The sequence below is a fragment of the Stegostoma tigrinum genome, chromosome 1 (genome assembly GCF_030684315.1).
Source record: "Stegostoma tigrinum isolate sSteTig4 chromosome 1, sSteTig4.hap1, whole genome shotgun sequence".
Classification (NCBI taxonomy): Eukaryota; Metazoa; Chordata; class Chondrichthyes; order Orectolobiformes; family Stegostomatidae; genus Stegostoma; species Stegostoma tigrinum.
In genome coordinates, this window is record NC_081354.1 from 180384110 (window position 1) to 180403072 (window position 18963).

An 18963-nucleotide genomic window follows, 5' to 3' on the forward strand; every position below is an offset into this window, starting at 1 on the left:
ATATTCTATGTCGATACCCCATAAGCAACTTGTTGTCATGAGCTCCTTTCTCCTCTGCTATTCTTCCCATCTGATGCCATCTCATGACAACATTTGCCCAAAGATGGACAAAAAAAGCTGAATTCAAAACATGAGGTGAGAGTTACTGCTCCAATCACATGCCTCGATTGGAAATTTTTCTTCCTTGCTTTGACATTCCTCCAACTGTCATCACTCCCTACTGCCAACTTCTCACAATGTCACAACCTTTCCACTCGAACAATTTAAGCCTCAAAACCTCTCTACCATTTTGATCGCTGTACAATGGTAACCATGCCTTCTACTGCATTGGCCCTAAATCAAGGAATTCCCTCCCCATACCTCCCTCTTCTCCATTAGAGGGCACTTGGTTTGCTTGCCTTTATTGGTCAGTGCAGTGAGTATAGGATTTGGGAGGTCGTGTTGCAGTTGTGCAAGACATTAGTTGGACCACTTTTGGCATACTGCATTCAATCCTGGTTCAATTGTCCCCGGTACGGGAATGATGCTGTTAAACCTGCAAGGGTTCAGAAAGATTTGCAGGGATGCTGCCAGAGTTCGAGGGTTTGAGCTTTTGAGAGAGGCTGAATAGGCAGGGGCTATTTCCCTGGAGTGTCAGAGGCTGAGGGGTGACCTTATTGAAGTTTATAAAATCATGAGGGGCGTGGATATGGTAAATGATTAAGGTCTTATCCCTGGGGTAAGGGAATCCAAAAGTAGAGGGCACAGGTTTAAGGTGAGAGGGGAAAGATTTATAAGGGACCTGACAGGCAGCTTTTTCACGCAGATGGTGGTGTCTGTATGGAATGAGCTGCCAGAGGAAGTGGTGGAGGCTGGTACAATTACAACATTTCAAAGAATTCTGGATGGGCCTATGAACAGGAGTGGCTCAGAGGGATATGGGCCAAATGCTGGCAAATGGGGTTAGATTAATTTTAGGATATCTGTTCGGCATAGGTGAGTTGGACAGAAGGGTCAATTTCCTTGCTGTACTACTATGACTCTAAAATGCTTTGTACGACTGGCTTCCTTGACCAAAATTTCACTCACCTGACTTAATATGTGGCTCAGTGTCAACATTTATTGACGAAGCTTCTCTGAAGTCCTTTGGCGTATTTTTAATTCGCTTATTGATGTCTGAATGCAAGTTGTTATGGGCTGATGATAAGCCATTTGCTTTTAGTGCCTGTTTTGACTTTGGTTACTCCTCACCTTTGCCTCTCTCTGCTTTCAATTAATTCCCATCACATCATTTAACAATGAAAGAGCTGACACATTTTGCATACAGTTCATTTCCAGGGACGTGGGTGGCCCTGGAAAGCCCAGCCTTTGTTGCCCATCCCTTGCTGCCCTTGGGAAGGTCTCATTAATGAATAAACTATTAGCTCAGAGACATTACACAGAATTCAAGGCTAGCTTGCTTAGAATTCCGAAAACGAAATTCCCCTTCTCAAAACCAATGATTGTGCTATCGACTTCATTTCGTATTTTCTTAGCTATAAGCAAACCTGCCACCGCCCACATCATATCAGCCTCCACTTTTCAATCATGCATTCATAAACTAGCTGCAACTGCGTACATTTTCGTATGATCCCAGCAGAGTTAGGTTTCTAAGTTTTTTACATTACAAAGGTGACTGCTTTTTAGAAGAGACGCTTCATTAGTTCTGAAGCACTTTTTGATATCTTAAGTATGCAAATGGTATGATGCGAATGCTTTCCTTTCTCATGTCCCACATTATGGTGAAGTGGCATTGACTAAGTACAAATTGCTTTAATTAAGGTTTGTGTTTGTTCATAGAATCATAGAATTCCCTACAGTATTGAAGCAGACTATTTGGCCCAGTGAATCCACAGCAACTCTCTGAAGACCATCCTAACCAGACCCAACCAGAGCCCCCTCCCTCCTGTCATCCTACCCCTGTATTTCCCATGCCTAATCCACCTCGGGGGACACAATGGGAAATTTAATATGGCCAATCCACCCGAACCTGCAAAACTTTGGACTGTGCGAGGAAACCAGAGCACCTGAAAGAAACCCATGCAGACACAGGGACAATATGTAATCTCATTGGTGACTGCTTATATATCCTCAGGGTCCTGGGATGAACTGGGTTGACAAGGACAGAAAGCAACAGCAGGAGATGGCTAACCTGCTCCATTGTGATCTCTGGGCATTTTGGGGGCACGATATCTCGGTAATCAGATGCAAGTGCGAGATTTCTGTTTGCATGAATGGATGCATCCATTTAATGTAACAATGACTCTCATTTCCTGTACTCCGGCCCAATGTTGTAGCTGTATTTGAAACAATGTCTCAATATTCTGGCGGGTTTCAGTATTGCAGCATTCACCCCATGGCACTGCAGAGCACAACAGCAGCTAGGCCCTAGACAGCAGCTCTTGTAGGTGGGACCTCCACCCTTGGGTTTTGCTTCCAGGCCATGTCCTGCCAGTGGGCCTCTATCTGATTGGATTAAGATTGGGTTGGTCTTCCTGAAAAGAAGCAGCTCAATTGTCTTGATGTCTCTCCAGTTGAGAGGTAAGATATGTTGCACCTCATTCAGAATCCACAGCAAATTGCTATATAGGTCTTGTGGTAGTGTCCCTACCTCAGAGTTACAAGGCCTGGGTTCAAGTCCCACCTACTCCAGAGATATATCATAACACATCTAAACAAGTTGATTAAAAATATATAAAACTAAATATCCCCTTAGAACAGGGAGCATACAACTGAATCTGATGGTGTTATCCAAAATATAAATGGTCTTCATAAACTAAACTGATTAATGAGTCAGTAACTATTGACCATAAATTTAGTCATCAGGAAAAGAAGGCAAGAAATGAAGTGATTTGTTTAATAATTATGCATTCTTCAGTTCAGTACTCTTCCCTGAGTTCTCATGAATGCACTAACGTTCTTCCGAAGGTGAGGAGCTTAAACTTACAATCTTCAAAATATGCCCTGAAGCTTAAGGAAGCTTGGTTTATCTCAGTCCAATGCCCTTGAGGTACTCATTTGTTCACATCAAGCCTGGTTAACAGCAGCTTCACATTCGCTGATGCTACCAGTGAATCATCTGTTTACCATCTGCTTTCATGGAAGATCAATAATTGCTGATTTTTAAATATGTTGGCAGCCACAGTACGGTGCCAGCCTCATGCTGGGACAGCCTTGCTGTTCAGTGCTCACAATGGTGGCCCAGATTATCTGTTGAACGTAAAGAGCATGCAATTGGCAACCAGAAAAAAAATTCAGTAGAATGCATTCTTTAAGTGAAGAAGGAACCATTGATATTGATCCTCAGTAGTGTCATCTCTGAAGAGGCTGATTAAAAATATAAAGAAGGCAAACTCTTGGATGATTTATATACTCAGTTTGATTCTGCCATAAATGGGCGTTCCTTCGCAGAGTGATTGGTTCTTATTCAGAGCAACTTCAAGTCAAACACCAGATCATTTCACTCCACGGCAGTACAGGATTGAGCTCAGTAAATGTGACTGGAGCTTCTAAAATGTGGGTCAGTGTGAATAGCCAAGACGGGGAAAGGCCTTTTCCTTTCACAGAGCTACTCTGTAGAAGTGTCCGACATACCAGTGGGAAGAAGAGATTGATTTTGACCCCCTCTGCTGTGATGCCTTGTAGGCCAGCTGTCAGTGTGCACTCTGTCTGGAGTTAGAGGGCAGACAATTCATCTCTGTTTGTCAATTCACATGACAAACAGTCGAAGCCTACCCTCACCTGTTTTTAGTATTTCAACGATTGCAGTAAACTGCACAGAGACCTTCAGATGCTGTTGCCCCTGGAAACTGCATTACGAGGCCTACTGTTAACTACCAATATTGAACCATTTAGCGACATTGCTTCTGTCTGCCACACAATCTCCTTCCTGTCTCCAATGATCATAAATAACATGAGAAATGGATTTGAAGAGAACTGGCCATGAATGAAATGAGGTACTTGGTTCAGGCACCTGATGCAAAAATAGCATCCATTTCTCATCAGTCAGTGTGCTTTGCAAATGCAGGTTCATCCCAATGTAACTCATTCTGATAAGTAAGCACAGCTCTACATGTTGAAATGAGCTTGAGATCAATCTTGCTCCTTAAGCATAAATCTCACACTTAATGGTCCCCCAGTGTTGGCAGGCTTGAAACTCCAAGTTGATGGATGAGAATCGAAGCAGCACAAGTACAGAGAGAAAGGGTCAAAACAAGAGAGGTATAAGTGGAAGACACAGGGATAGGGAGACAAAAAGTAAGGGAGAAATATAGAAAAACAGGAAAGTGACAGCAGGAGGACAGAGGGTGAGAAACCAAAAAGATAGAGACTTATTGATAATGAGAGGCCTTTTGACAAGTCATAGTAGGAGAGAAAGACTTGCATTTTTGGATCGACTTCCATGTCCCATAGCTTTTTACACCCACCACATATTTTTGCAGCGGGAAATTTGCCTGTCAATTTGTACACAGCTAGACCCACACTATGCTGTGTGAAAATGGTCAGGTAATTTGTATGAAATGTAAATGAGGAGTATGTGGAGGAGGCAATGTTCCTGCTCGTCTTGTAGATAATGTCGTGGGGATCGTTTATGCATGTTTCCTTAATGTCAAATGAAAGATTACAGTGTGAACCTGTCTGTCGGTACTGGACCCCAAGTGTTATCCTACTTTATAAACTCAGGTCCCGGGGTGGGGGGCGCGGGCGGGGTTTAACCTTCAATATTCTTGTTGAACAGCAGAAATGTTACGGTCAGGAGGCCATTCAGCCCGACATATCTGCACCGGTTCTCTGAGCTTTTTACTTAATGCAAACTTTGCACATTGTTTCCATTGTAATAAGCAACCAATAGCCTCAGGAATCCCTCAATTAAATCATCCTCCACCTCCCTTACAGGCAGTGCATTCCAGACCCCATTGTCTACTCTGTTGTTTTCATCAATTCATTGGATCTAGGCATCACTGCCTGGTCCAGCATTTACTGTCCCTCCTAGTGGCTCTTGAGAAGCTGATGATGGACTGCCTTCTTAAACCATGACCCATTTAGTATAGGAACGTCCACAGTTCTGTCAGGGAAGGGATTCCATGGTTATGTGACACTGGACATCAGCAATATATATCCATGTCAGGATGGCGAGCAGCTTGGAGGGGAACTAGCAGGTGTTGGTGTTCTCATGTATCTACTGCCCTTGTCCTTCTAGCTGGTTGTAGCTGTGAGTTCAAAAGATGCTCCCAAAGGAATTTTGGTGAATTCCTGCAGTGCATCTTGTAAATGGTACGCACTGCTGCTACTCAGCATTGGTGATAGAGGGAGTGAATAGTTGTGGATGTGCTGCCAATTAAGCGGGCTGTTTTGTTTTGGATGGTTTCGAGCTTCTTGAGTCTTGTTTGAATTATGCTCATGCAGGCAAGTGGGGAGAATTCTGTCACTTTCCTGACTTGCGCCTTGGAGATGGCGGCTAGGCTTTGGGGAGTCAGGAGTTGTGGTATTCACTGCTGAATTCCTAGCCTCTGATCTGCTCTTATAGCCTCTTCATTTATGTGGTGAGTCCAGTTGAGTTTCTGATCAATGGGAACACTCAGAATGATAATGTGGCATTTAGTGATGATGAATGTGAAAGGGCGATGATTACATTCTCTCTTGTTGGAGATTTTGTTTGTCTTGTATTTGTGTGGTATGATTGTTACTGGCCCAGTGTCAGCTCAAACCCGGATATTGTCCACATCTTGATGTACCTGGGATTGGACTGGGCTGCTTCAGTACCTGAGGAGTTGCGAATGAACATTGTGCAATTATCACCAAATATCCTCACTCTGACCTTATGATAGAGGAAAGGCCAGTGATGAAGCAGCTGCAAATGCTAGGGTATGGAACAGTATCCTGAGGAACTCCCACAGAGATGGCCTCGAACTGACAGACTTTCAACAACCTTAACCACCTTCCAATGACTGTGTGGTGTCATGGACAGGCGCATCTGTGGCAGGCAGATTGGTGAGGATTTGTTGAAGTATGCTTCTCCCTCTTACAAAGGCAAAATATTGCTGAAAATCAGAAGCAGGTGGAGAAAATGCTGAAGAAACTCAGCAGTTCTGGCGCCATCTGTCTGCCAGAACATTGAAGAAGATGCAGCCAGATCTCCTGAGCTTCTCCAACATTCTTAGTATTTATTTTATCCCTTTTGGTTCCTTTACTACCTTCCCTATTCCCAATCCAGCAGCTAGGTCCTTTGGGACTTAACCATCCCAGTCAGGAATGGTGCTGCTTAGTTATTGTTGATAATGGACATTGAAATCTTCCACCCAGCGTACATTCTAGTCCCTCACCTCTTGTCTGTGTGGTGGTCTGATCCATCAGCTGAGAGGGACGAGACTTCTTCGAGCCTGGAGTCAATGTTGAGGACTCCCAGACCAACTCCCACAATGCCATTTCAAGGTGTACAGCTGGGTGAACACAGCAGGCCAAGCAGCATCAGAGTGCAGGAAAGCTGATGTTTTGGGTCTAGACCCTTCTTCAGAAAGGTCCATACCCGAAACATCAGCTTTCCTGCTTCTCTGATGCTGCTTATGATCCAGCTCTCCACCTTGTTGTCTCAGATTCTCCAGAATCTGCAGCTCCTACTATCTCTGTATGCCATTTCTGCAGGGTTCGTCCTACCAGTGGGACAGGAGATACCAAGGATTAGTGATGGGGGCCATCCTTTCATTCCATGCCCAAAACTCTTCCCACAAGGCTGATGTGTCACATTGTGTGGAGAGTTTTGGGCATGGAGGTCCAGTCTAACACACCAATGTAATAAAAGCAAAATACTGTAAATGTTGGGAACCTGAAATAAATGCTGAAGAAACTCAGCAGGTCTGGTAGCACCATATGGTCATACAGCACAGAATCAGGCCGTTTGGCCCAACTCATCCATGCCAACCAGGTTTTCCAAACCTGCATCACTGCATAGATATGCTGAGTTTCTGTAGCATTTTCTGTTTATATCAGTATTGGCCTCATCAATATTTTCTGTTTCTTTTTCAAAAAAAATTCAAACAGGATTAAGGAAAATCCCAAGGTTATTTAGACATATCTGAAGAGTAAGAGCGTGGCCAGGCAAAGGGTTGGCCCGAGGACAGAGAAGGAAACTTATGTATGGGGCCAGAGGAACTGGGTGAGCTATTAACTGAGTACTTTGTGTCAGTATTCACCATAGAGAAGGACTTGGTGGATGATGAGTCTGGGAAAGGCTGTGTAGAAAGTTTGGGTCATTTTGAGATCAAAAGGGAGGAGGTATTGGGGGTCTTGAAAAACATTAAGGCAGACAAGTGCCTAGGGCCTGATGGGATATACCTCCAGAATACTGAGAGAGGCAAGGGAGGAAATTGCTGGGGCCTTGAGGGAAATCTTTGTATCCTCACTGGCTACTGGGGAGGTCCCAGAGGATTGGAGAATAGCCAATGTTGTTCCTCTGTTTAAGAAAGGTGGCAGGGATAATCCAGCTAATTACAGACCATGAGTCTGATGTCAGTGATGGGGAAATTATTGGAAAGGATTCTTTGAATCAGGGTTTACTCCCACCTGGAAATCATTGGGTGTATTAGTGAGAGGCAACTTAGTTTTGTGAAGGGGAGGCTGTGTCTCACTAACTTGGTTGAGTTTTTTCAGGAAGTGACGAAGATGATCGGTGACAGTAGGGCAGTGTATGTTGTATGCGTGGACTTCAGTAGGGCCTTTGACAAGGTCCCCCTCGTGGCAGGCTAACGCAGAAGATAAAGTCACACGGGGTCAGAGGTGAGCTTGCAAGATGGATGAAAAATGGGCTCAGTCATAGAAGACAGAGAGCAGCAGTGGAAGGGAGCATTTCTGAATGGAGGGCTGTAACTAGTGGCATTCCTCAGGAATCTGTGTTGGGACCTCTGCTGTTTGTAGCATACATAAATGATTTTGAGGAGAATGTAACTGGTCTGATTAGTAAGTTTGCCGATGACACAAAGGTTGGTGGAATTGCGGATCGCAGTGAGGACCGTCAAAGGACACAGCAGGATATGGAACGCTTGGTGACTTGGGCAGGAAGATGGCAGATGGAATCTAATCCAGAAAAATGTGAGGTAATACATTTTGGAAGATCTAATCCAGATGGAAAATATACAGTAAATGGCAGAACTTTTAAGAGCACTGACAGGCAGAGGGATCTGGGTGTACAGGTACACAGGTCACTGAAGGTGGCAATACAGGTGGACAAGGTAGTCAACAAGGCATATGGCATGATAATAAAATGTGAGGCTGGATGAACACAGCAGGCCAAGCAGCATCTCAGGAGCACAAAAGCTGACATTTCGGGCCTAGACCCTTCATCAGAGAGGGGGATGGGGGGAGGGAACTGGAATAAATAGGGAGAGAGGGGGAGGCGGACCGAAGATGGAGACTAAAGAAGATAGGTGGAGAGAGTATAGGTGGGGAGGTAGGGAGGAGATAGGTCAGTCCAGGGAAGACAGACAGGTCAAGGAGGTGGGATGAGGTTAGTAGGTAGATGGGGGTGCGGCTTGGGGTGGGAGGAAGGGATGGGTGAGAGGAAGAACCGGTTAGGGAGGCAGAGACAGGTTGGACTGGTTTTGGGATGCAGTGGGTAGGGGGAAGAGCTGGGCTGGTTGTGTGGTGCGGTGGGGGGAGGAGAAGAACTGGGCTGGTTTAGGGATGCAGTAGGGGAAGGGGAGATTTTGAAACTGGTGAAGTCCACATTGATACCATATGGCTGCAGGGTTCCCAGGCGGAATATGAGTTGCTGTTCCTGCAACCTTCGGGTGGCATCATTGTGGCACTGCAGGAGGCCCATGATGGACATGTCATCTAGAGAATGGGAGGGGGAGTGGAAATGGTTTGCGACTGGGAGGTGCAGTTGTTTGTTGCGAACTGAGCGGAGGTGTTCTGCAAAGCGGTCTCCAAGTCTCCGCTTGGTTTCCCCCATGTAGAGGAAGCCGCACCGGGTACAGTGGATGCAGTATACCACATTGGCAGATGTGCAGGTGAACCTCTGCTTAATGTGGAATGTCATCTTGGGGCCTGGGATAGGGGTGAGGGAGGAGGTGTGGGGGCAAGTGTAGCATTTCCTGCGGTTGCAGGGGAAGGTGCCGGGTGTGGTGGGGTTGGAGGGCAGTGTGGAGCGAACAAGGGAGTCACGGAGAGAGTGGTCTCTCCGGAAAGCAGACAGGGGTGGGGATGGAAAAATGTCTTGGGTGGTGGGGTCGGATTGTAGATGGTGGAAGTGTCGGAGGATGATGCGTTGTATCCGGAGGTTGGTGGGGTGGTGTGTGAGAATGAGGGGGATCCTCTTGGGGCGGTTGTGGCGGGGGCGGGGTGTGAGGGATGTGTTGCAGGAAATGCGGGAGACGCGGTCAAGGGCGTTCTCGATATGGCATGCTTGCCTTCATCGGCTGGGGCATTGTGTTCAAAAATTGGCAGGTAATTTTGCAGCATTATAGAACCATAGTTAGGCTTCATTTGGAATATTGTATTCAATTTTGGTGGCCACACCACCAGAATGATGTGGTGTCTTTGGAAAAGGTACAGAAAAGATTTACCAGGATGTTGCCTGGTATGGAGGGCATTAGCTAAGAGGAGAGGTTGGAGAAACTTGGGTTGTTCTCACTGTAATGATGGAGGAGGGGGGACTGATAGAGGCCTACAAGATTATGAAGGGCATGGACAGATTGGACAGTCAGAAGCTTTTTCCCAGGGTGGAAGAGTTAATTACCAGAGACCACAGGTTTAAGGTGATTAAAGGTGATGTACGAGGCAAGTTTTTTACACAGTGTCTGGTGGGTGCCTAGAACTTGCTGCCGGGGAGGTAGTGGAAGCAGATATGATAGTGACTTTTAAAGGGCATCTTGACAAATCCATGAATAGGATGGGAATGGGGGATACAGTCCCTGGAAGTGTATGGGGTTTTAGTTGTGATGGACAGCATGTCGGTACAGGCTTAGAGGGCCGAAGGGCCTTTTTCTGTACTGTAATTTTCTTTGCCTTTGTCTGTTAGTTTGGCATGATTTATCCTTAAAAAGTGCATGTTGACTCTTCTGAGCTAGCCCACATTTTTACGCACGACTCGTAATTCCATCTTGAGTAGTTATTTGTCAAACTTTCCCCCTCTGAATGAGAGCCTGGGCTGACACCACTTGGGGTACTTCCTCTAAAAAGGTAGAGCAATTTATGTCATGTGTTTCTCCCTGCCCCTTCCACCAATAGGACACCTCGGGGATGACGGTGAAAGAAATTCAGGGATAAAGATATTCTGTGTTTCAGCCATTTTAAACTCATAAAGCTGTCGATGAATTCCCTGGAAGGAATCATAAACACCAGGTTGGCGTCGATGAGTGAATGCGGTCTCTGACAATTTGTATCATGTGGAAGCTTTTTAACATTATGATGGAACACCTGCAGGCTCTTAATAAGTGTTGCAGTCACAGAGTGAGGAGAATTCTCGAATTACATTAAACAGAAAGGTCTGATAATAATTTACGATTCATATGTGCTGTCAGAATTTGCTAACCCTGCAAAAACGATTTTAGCATAAGCGTATTTATTTATCTTTTCTCTCACTGCTCATTATTTCTCCTTCAGGACTCTTTTACTGTCCAATTTGTGGGATGGTATTTGCCAAGTGCATTCCTTGCTTTAATGGGTGCATCACAAGACTCCTGCAGGGACTTTCTTTCTGCCAGTCTTGCTCACATTACTCTCAAGCACATGAGCTTTGGGGATGTGATGACATTGTGGTGTTGTCATCAGACTTGTAAACCAAGGTGCTCTGGGGTTCAAATCCTGCCATTTCAACAATTTGCTGACTAAATAAGCTAATTTTAAAAATATTGAATCTTGATCGTGGTACTGCGAAATTTTCATCAATAAAAACCTGCCCATACAGTGGGGGCAGTGGATCCACTGGGGATGCCCAAGAGTGGAGGAGGGCAAAGCTCGACTAGGTTACAGGGATAGGGGAGAGCAAGAGTACGGAGAGCCTTGAACATGCTCATGACAATGTGAAATTCACAGCATCTAGTGAAATGCACCAGCCGAGTGGTATTATCACTGAACTATTAATCCAGAGACCTAGGTACTGGGACTCGAGTTTGAATCCTGTCATGACAGATAATGGAATTTGATTTTTGTTTTAAATATATGGAATTAAGAATCTAATGATGATTCATTGTTGATTGTTGGGAAAACCCTTCTGGTTCACTCATGCCCTTTAGAGAAGGAAAAGGCCATCCTTACCTGGTCTGGTTGACATGACTTCAGACTCACAGCAATATTACTGATTCGAGGGTTGGTGTGGACTCGATGGGCCAAATGGCCTGCTTCCACACTGTAGGAATTCTCTGAGTGGACTTGGGTTCCAGTGTCGGACAAGGGGCTGAATGGGTCTGTCCTTGGTCTTTGTTAGTGAGTATGGGGAGGGAGTCATTTGAGTGATACTTGCTGCAGCGTGGGTAGAGATTTACAGAAGGTGATACCAAGGGAGCGTTGTAACTCAAGTGTAGTATTAACTGGGACAGAGAAGAATATTACAGCAGCAGATGAGCTGAGGCTTTGGTGGTCACAGCCATCATTCCAGAAGTGCCCGTGGGTGGTCATGGTGATGGCAGGTCCGATGCTGATCTGTCAGAAGCTCCACTAAGTGCCAGGTACAACACCATTCAACTTTGGACACGGATGATCCTGAATTCAGAGGTGGGAGAATGAGGCACATGTTGGAGATTGAATGGCTTCAGCCTTTTGAATATCTAGTCAGAGGACATTGTTTCGTAGAGTCATACAGCACGCAAACAGACCTTCTGGTCCAACTTGTCTATGCTGATCGGGTTTCCCAATCCAAACTAGTCCCACTTTCCTGCATTTGGCCCATACCCCTTTCTGTCCCATTCATGTACCTGTCCAAATGTCTTTCAAATATTGTAACTAAATGTGCATCTACCACTTCCTCTGACAGTTCATTCCACACATGAATTACTCTCTGTGTGAAAAGTTGCCCCCCAGGACCCTTTTAAATCTTTCTCTTGTTTACCTTAAAATTATGCCCCCAGTTCTGAAAACTCCTACCTGAGGGGCAAAAAGACACCTTTGCCTTATTTATATCCCTCAAGACCTTAAAACAAGCCCAAGGTAATTTAGCAATGGGTAATCTCGCTCATCATTCCCATTTTGCAGACACTCCATCTAACTCCTTAAACACCAGCATGCTATCTACTGCGTATTAAAATGAGAGCCAAACAGCTTTTTGGTCCATTTTCTGAAACTGGTTAATGATGTGCACCATTAGAATTGTTCGATGCTCCCTGCATAATACAGTTATTGTAATGTCGAAAGATTCATAAATAGTAGCTGTGGAACCAGGAAGAGGAGTGTTTTCTGAACTCCACTGAACTCAGGAACACAATTGAATCCTGATCTGATGAAGAAGGTCTTGGTTGTTGTGGCAGATGAGGATCCATGAGGGATCTCGACAGCAGCAGAGATGTTAAGAAAGTGTAACACAGAAACAGGCCATTCAGCCCACTAGTTCTTTCCGGGCACTTATCCTCCATTTCATTCCATCCAATTTACCCCCTCTATTTGGGACCACAGATACACATGATTGGATGAGAGCCAGGAGTCTGTGGTTGATCCTGAGGCAAGAAACAAAACCCTTAAAACATTCAAACAATTGCATCCACATTGTGGTATTTCCTCGTTCTGTTTCCTTTTCTTTTATCTTGTGTGTGTCTGCTTCGTAATTTTCATTTCTCTTTTGTCTCACACACCCTGGAACTTTGGTTATGTCAAACAAAGAGCCATTGTCAGTGTTTTTCAAATGTTGTCAGCAGCAACCTCTCTCTCTTTCTTACTATCTTATGGTCCCATTGTATTCATTCCTGTTATTTTGGGTGTATTTCTGCAGTACTATAATTAATTCTCATAATCTCCATTAGATCAGTTCTGGCTGCAGGTCAGAAAACCACAGTATTGCCTTCAGATGAAGGCTTTGTGAGCACAACCTGTTGGCCTAGTGATGCTGACAGTGTCCAAAGTTGCAGTCCCAGGCTAATGACGCACCAAACTTAGCTGTGTGTCCTCACTTGCCTGGCCAAGGTGCTTCAATAATCAGTCACAGATTGCGAGAGAAAAGACTTGCTGCATTGGATTTATGAGAACAGGGTTAAATGAAACCGTAGCAATGCTGAAGTGAACAGCACTCTGTACTGCCAAAATGCCTTTTAACACAAATAGTAACTTGTTTCAAGATAAATTATTGTGTTTTCAAGCCATTTGTTCTCTTTGGCTCTACCTCCAATTTCATAAACTGTCCTGTCTTTCCGTCATTTCTTCCTATCCATTAACCTTTACCCATGTTCTTTTGAACAACCAGATAATAACAGGGAGATTTCTCTGGCACACAGTGGCTCGGCAAAGTGGCTAAGAGAGGAACAAAATTGAGACTGAGCGGGCTGTTCAATACATAGAATCTTTTAGTACATCATTAATTGACACAAAGATGCAGGAAGATGTTCCCAATTTCAGGCTAAGGCAAGTGATTGGAGCTCTTGTCTGCTTTGTGACTAAGAAGCAACTTCTGATTAGCTTTGTCCAGTGTCCCATCTAACATCTCTTCTTCCAACTGTTTTATAGTGTATGGAAGACTGAGGGGTGATCTGATGGAGGTTTTTAAATTGTTACCAGGATTCAACACGGTTGATAGAGCAACAGAAATCTTTCTCCTGTTGGGGAATCAAAAAGGAACGTTCACAAGCTTACACCTCCCTTGCCTGGTTTCACCTAAGGCAGATAAATTTAGAGCTAGGAGATAGTAGGAATTGCAGATGCTGGAGATGAGATAACAAGGTATAGAGCTGGATGAACACAGCAGGCCAAGCAGCATCAGAGGAGCAGGAAAGCTGATGTTTCAGGCCTCGACCTCTCTTCAGAAAATCATTTTCTGAAGAAGGGTCTAGGCCCAAAACATAAGCTTTCCTGTTCCTCTGATGCTGCTTGGCCTGCTGTGTTCATCCAGCTCTGCATCTTGTTACCTTAAATTTAGGGCTAGGTCATTTGGAAGAAAGATTAGAGGCACTTTTTCACATAAACAGCAGTGGAAATATGGAAATCTCCTTCAAAAGCCTGTTGATGCTGGAATACTGGGGGAAGAAGGGAGTTAATTGGATTTTACAAGTCTGAATTGGCCACTGTTTGGTAAGGGAATCACAGTATTGTGGAGCAAAAATGGGTCAATAAAGTTGAGGACAGTACTTAGTGTGGTCGCTGGGTTAAAATCCTGGAACTCTCTTCCTAAAACTTTGCAGATCTCCTGACACCCCAAGGACTGCAGCCATTCAAGGAAGTGGCTCATTACCACTTTTTCCAGGGAATGGGGTGAGCGATAAATGCTGGCCCACCCAGGCATACCCATATCCCACGAATGAAGTCGTAGCAATAGCAGAATGTGGCGAAAGGGGGTGAATGTTCCTTTATTGCTATGAGAGGGACTGACTGGGCCATGATTCCATCCAGGATGAGATTGTTCCCTCTTTCCTACTGTTCCATTCCAGACACGAAGCATGCCGGTGGGGATATTTAACATAGAGTCTTCATCCACCTGCCAGATCTTCCACCATCTATTTCTCCATGGAATCATTTCCATCAGCAATCCTGTCCCACATGTACGATGTTCACATGCTCAGTCATTCAGTTTTATCCGTTGAAACAAACGTTTGTCAAAACCCAAAGGTTTTTGGAAAAGATTTTGCTCTAGTTCATGGAGAGACTGTGGTATTCAGTCTGCCAATGACCCACATCCCCATTCCGTAAAATGACAGGTAGATATGTTCACGCTTAACTGGGTGGTAAACACGGCTTTTCTCCAAATGTGTATCCTCACTTATACCTGGACCACTTCTTCCCCTTTGAAGTTTAAATGTCTTTTCACCATGGTAGTATAACAAGAACAAAAAGCTTTCAACCATCATCTTAACTAAAAGAAACTGTAAGAACTGTGGATGCTGTAAATCAGAAACAAAAACAGAAATTTCTGGAAAAGCTGAGCAGCTCCGGCAGCACCTGTGGAGAGAGATCAGAGTTAATGTTTTCGGCCCGGTGACTCATTATGAAACGTTAACTCTGATTTCTCCCCATGGATGCTGCCAAATCTGCTGAGCATTAGGGTCTTTCAGCGTTGTGATTATTCCGTAACTTCAACACCTTGTGGGAAACTGAGATTGCAACAACTGCAGACAAAGAGTTATCCCTCTAGCTGGTAATTCCCAAGTGAGCTATTTTAGCATGATGGTTTTTGTATCAGTTAACGTGGCTTCAAACAGGAGACTGAGGAGATTGATGTGAACGGATTTGTCATGTGACATAAATGTTAATGCAAATGGTTTCTATTTAATATTTATTTATGGGTCGTAGGCAGTGCTGACTAGGGCAACATTAATTACCCAGCCCAAAGGAAAATTTGACCACACAGCAATAGGCGCATTCAATGTGCCTTCTCAACTTACTTAGCCTCTGCTCTTCGGCTTTGGAGGGGACTTATGAAACAGGACTGTCGTGGATAGAGTGGAAAGTATGAGACTTTTTCCCAAGGTGGAGGGGTCAATTATAAGAGGACACGGCTTCAAGGTGCGGTGCGGCAGTTTAAAATAGATGTGCGAGGCAAGTTTTTCACACAAGGGGTGGTAAGTACCTGGAGATCGCTGCCAGAGGTGGTGTTGGAAGCAGACACCATAAGCAGTATTCAAGAAACACATAGACAAATACACGAATAGGAAGGGGATAGAGGGGTATAGATCCTGTAGGTGAAGACAGTTTTAGTATGGAAGGGCAAAATGTGTCGGCACAGGCTTGATGGGACGAAGGGCCCGTTCCTGTGTTGTTTTGATCTTTGTCCGTTCTTTTGGTCTTTGACCCTGGCATTTTTTAATCAAATGAAAGAAGAAGAGAGTAGGGGTAAATTTGACTTTGCACAAGGTTAAAATAGTGCTGCATGTAACTCGAAAGTCCATTGACATTCTTGGTCAATGCATCTCAATCGTATTGATTAAAATCACTAAAAGAAAGACCCCATTCCCTGGACAGAGAAGTAACCTGAAGGTCTGTTTAGCACAATGTCTATTCTTGTTCCTTGTGGATCTAAATTTTCTTTATTTTGATCCAAGGAAAAACACTTAATAATCTCTCTCCTTCGTTTCCACTCCCACTCTCGCTGACTCTATATATAGATATATTTAAAGCAATGTTAAACAATTAAATTTAATCTTTGAAATATAGCATTCTTAAATTACACCCTGTAAATATGTAGAATACTTCTTTTTTGCATTTTTTTTTCTGGTTTCTCCATTGTGGCAATATTTTTAAAAATACAAAAGCTGGTGTTCTGGAAACAGTCACCTCATGGAAACAACTGGCTTCTGTCATCAGGGGATGAAGTCACCAAGGAAGTAGTCAAAAAAGGACTCAAAGTTGACCTCTACATGGACTTTTCTCTCAATGGTGAAATCAGTCTGGAAGTGGTAAGCCCCAGAGTTCACAAGAACCAAAAACATTTCCTCTTAGACTTTTTTGATTCAGTCCTGGCAGGTTGCCGTGGTATTGGCGATTCTTCCTGCTTGTTAGGTGTGCCAGGTTGTTCTGAACTTTGACCTGTGTCTGTTTCCATGGAGCTCAGGACCCTATGAAATCTGAATTCCTGCTGCCTGAAATCATGTTCCACACTGTAAACAAAAGAAGAATAAAAGGAAGTTATTTCGTCTATACAGCAATTTTCTCCAATTTCTCTGCAGCTCAGAAGGCTGGCATGTTTCCATGGATTCTAATGGCTCTCTCCACACAGTCATGGAATCTTACAGCACGTAAGGAAGCTGCTTGGCCCATTGTGCAATCAAATCAAACCCTACTCTGCCAGTCTTTACCCAGTGCTCTTAAGTTTTTCCTTTTAGTATTAATAAAATTCCCTTCGAAAAGTTCCCATTGAATCTATCCCCATCGCTATATTGGGCAGTGCATTCCTGATCATAGCTCACTATACAAATCTCCTCACTGTCCCTCCTCCCCAATCCCACTTTTTAAAATAATTATCTTAAATCCGTGTCCCCTGGCCACGGACCCTCTGGTCACAGGCAACACTTTCTTCACGGCTGCTTTGCCAATTTTGGCCACTCAGCCCATTGAGTCTGCTCCAGCATTTAATAAGATCTTGGCTGATCCGATAATCCTTTTACTCCACTTTCCTGCCGTTTTCCCACAACTCTTGATTCCCTTACTGATTGAAAATCTCTCGTTACCATTCCAGCGACTCTCTCTGCACCCTAAGTTCTTGACTACCTTCCAAAATATTGCTGCTGAGGCAGGAATTCAGAAGCTTGGGGAAGAGTAAAATCACAGTCATCCTACCTGACCATAGCGAGATACCTTCATTAGAGAGAGGTTATGGTTTAATGTGAGAGTTTAGATTAGATTCTCTACAGTGTGGAAACAGGCCCTTTGGCCCAACAAGTCCACCACCGCCCCTTGAAGCATCCCACACAGACCCATTCCCCTATAACCCACACACCCCTGAACACTACGGGCAATTGAACATGGCCGATCCACCTCACCTGCACATCTTCGGACTGTGGGAGAAAACGGGAGCACCCGAAGGAAACCCACGCAGACACGGGGAGAAACTCCACACAGACAGTCGCCGGAGGCTGGAATCGAACCTGGGTCCCTGGAGCTGTGAGGCTGCAGTGCTAACCACTGAGCCACTGTGCCGCCCTAAAGGGCAATCATGTTGTCATGCACCAGGGGGAAAAAAGAGTTTGAGAAGTGCCCCAGTAAACCATTAAGTTTTATCAAAGCAGCTACAAAGAAGGCAGCCGACGAACGCCTTTTCAGGACAACAGAAAGCTTTTCAACCAAGCTCAAATCCTGAAAACAAATTCTTGAAACAAATTATCACTCTTCTTATTATGTTATCTGCATGCAACAATGATTCTTTTTTATTCAATAAATGAGACTGCTGTCACAACATACTTCAAGCGACAAGTTTTTGCTTGTGAAATGCAGAATTGCACTTTACACACAGCACATCTGAAGGAGTCTGCAGCTTTTCTCTGCATGAAATATCAGTGTGTGTTCCTTTTAAAGGGATATCAAGATACAAGATCTGCGACATAATTGGAAAGTGTATCAAAAAGTTGTTTCAGTCGAATCGATATTAAATGGAATATGAGATGGATCTTTTCAGATGCCAAGAAATGGAGACTGCCTTTCATACACTATCACTTCCATCATTCTCTTGTCTATGCCATTGCTTCAGTTCAGCTTTAGCTGGGCCTTTCAGAACAAGTCAGAATGAATGATATATTTTGTACCATTTTCTCAATCCCAAAATGTTTAAGGTCATGAATCCTAGGATTGCAAGTTCTTGAAGGGAGGGTGGGTTTCCAGGATTGTAAACTCTCAGGTAGAATGGGAAAATTCTGATTTCAGTTTCCCATCTATGCTGAGTCAATTCTGAATAATTTTGTCACACCTTACACAGAGATTTCTACATATGGAATTCATGGAATTCAGGACTTTTCAAAACCCACCCTCTCCTTCAATTTGCAAATTTGTTTTCTCCAAGTTGAATCCCTAAAACGTGACTTTTTTTTTCAAAACTATGTTGGTGGTTGCGGGGGTCAGTTAGCTTATTTGTCTGGATGACTGCTTGTGATGCTGTATAACACCAACAGCGCAGGTTCAGTTACTGCACTGGCCATAGTGATTGGGACCAGGTCGATCTCACTGTCTAAGAGATCCTTGATTGGGGCTGTTAACCGGGGCCAATCAGAAAAGCCCTGGATGACCACAATAAACAGGAGCTTCTGAATCTCCTCAGTGCGGGGGACTGACTCTGAGCTGGCTTGCTGTGCACTTGTAAATAAAGGCTAACTTGGTGACACGACACCA

The 18963-nt window shown here is 44.3% G+C and overlaps 2 protein-coding genes across 5 annotated transcripts in view; one reads left to right on the forward strand and one right to left on the reverse strand.

Moving 5' to 3' along the window:
• Positions 1-18963, forward strand: part of LOC125454992 (dedicator of cytokinesis protein 2-like) — a 1138509-nt gene that overhangs the window by 434670 nt on the left and 684876 nt on the right. The gene's annotated exons all lie outside the window — the stretch shown is intronic.
• Positions 16154-18963, reverse strand: part of LOC125453402 (INSYN2B protein-like) — a 133485-nt gene continuing 130675 nt past the window's right edge. For both annotated transcript variants that reach the window (XM_059650440.1, XM_048532933.1), the window contains exon 4: positions 16154-16742. In XM_059650440.1, coding sequence (XP_059506423.1) covers positions 16556-16742 — 187 coding nt within the window. In that variant the 3' untranslated portion in view covers positions 16154-16555. The remainder of the gene's footprint in view (positions 16743-18963) is intronic.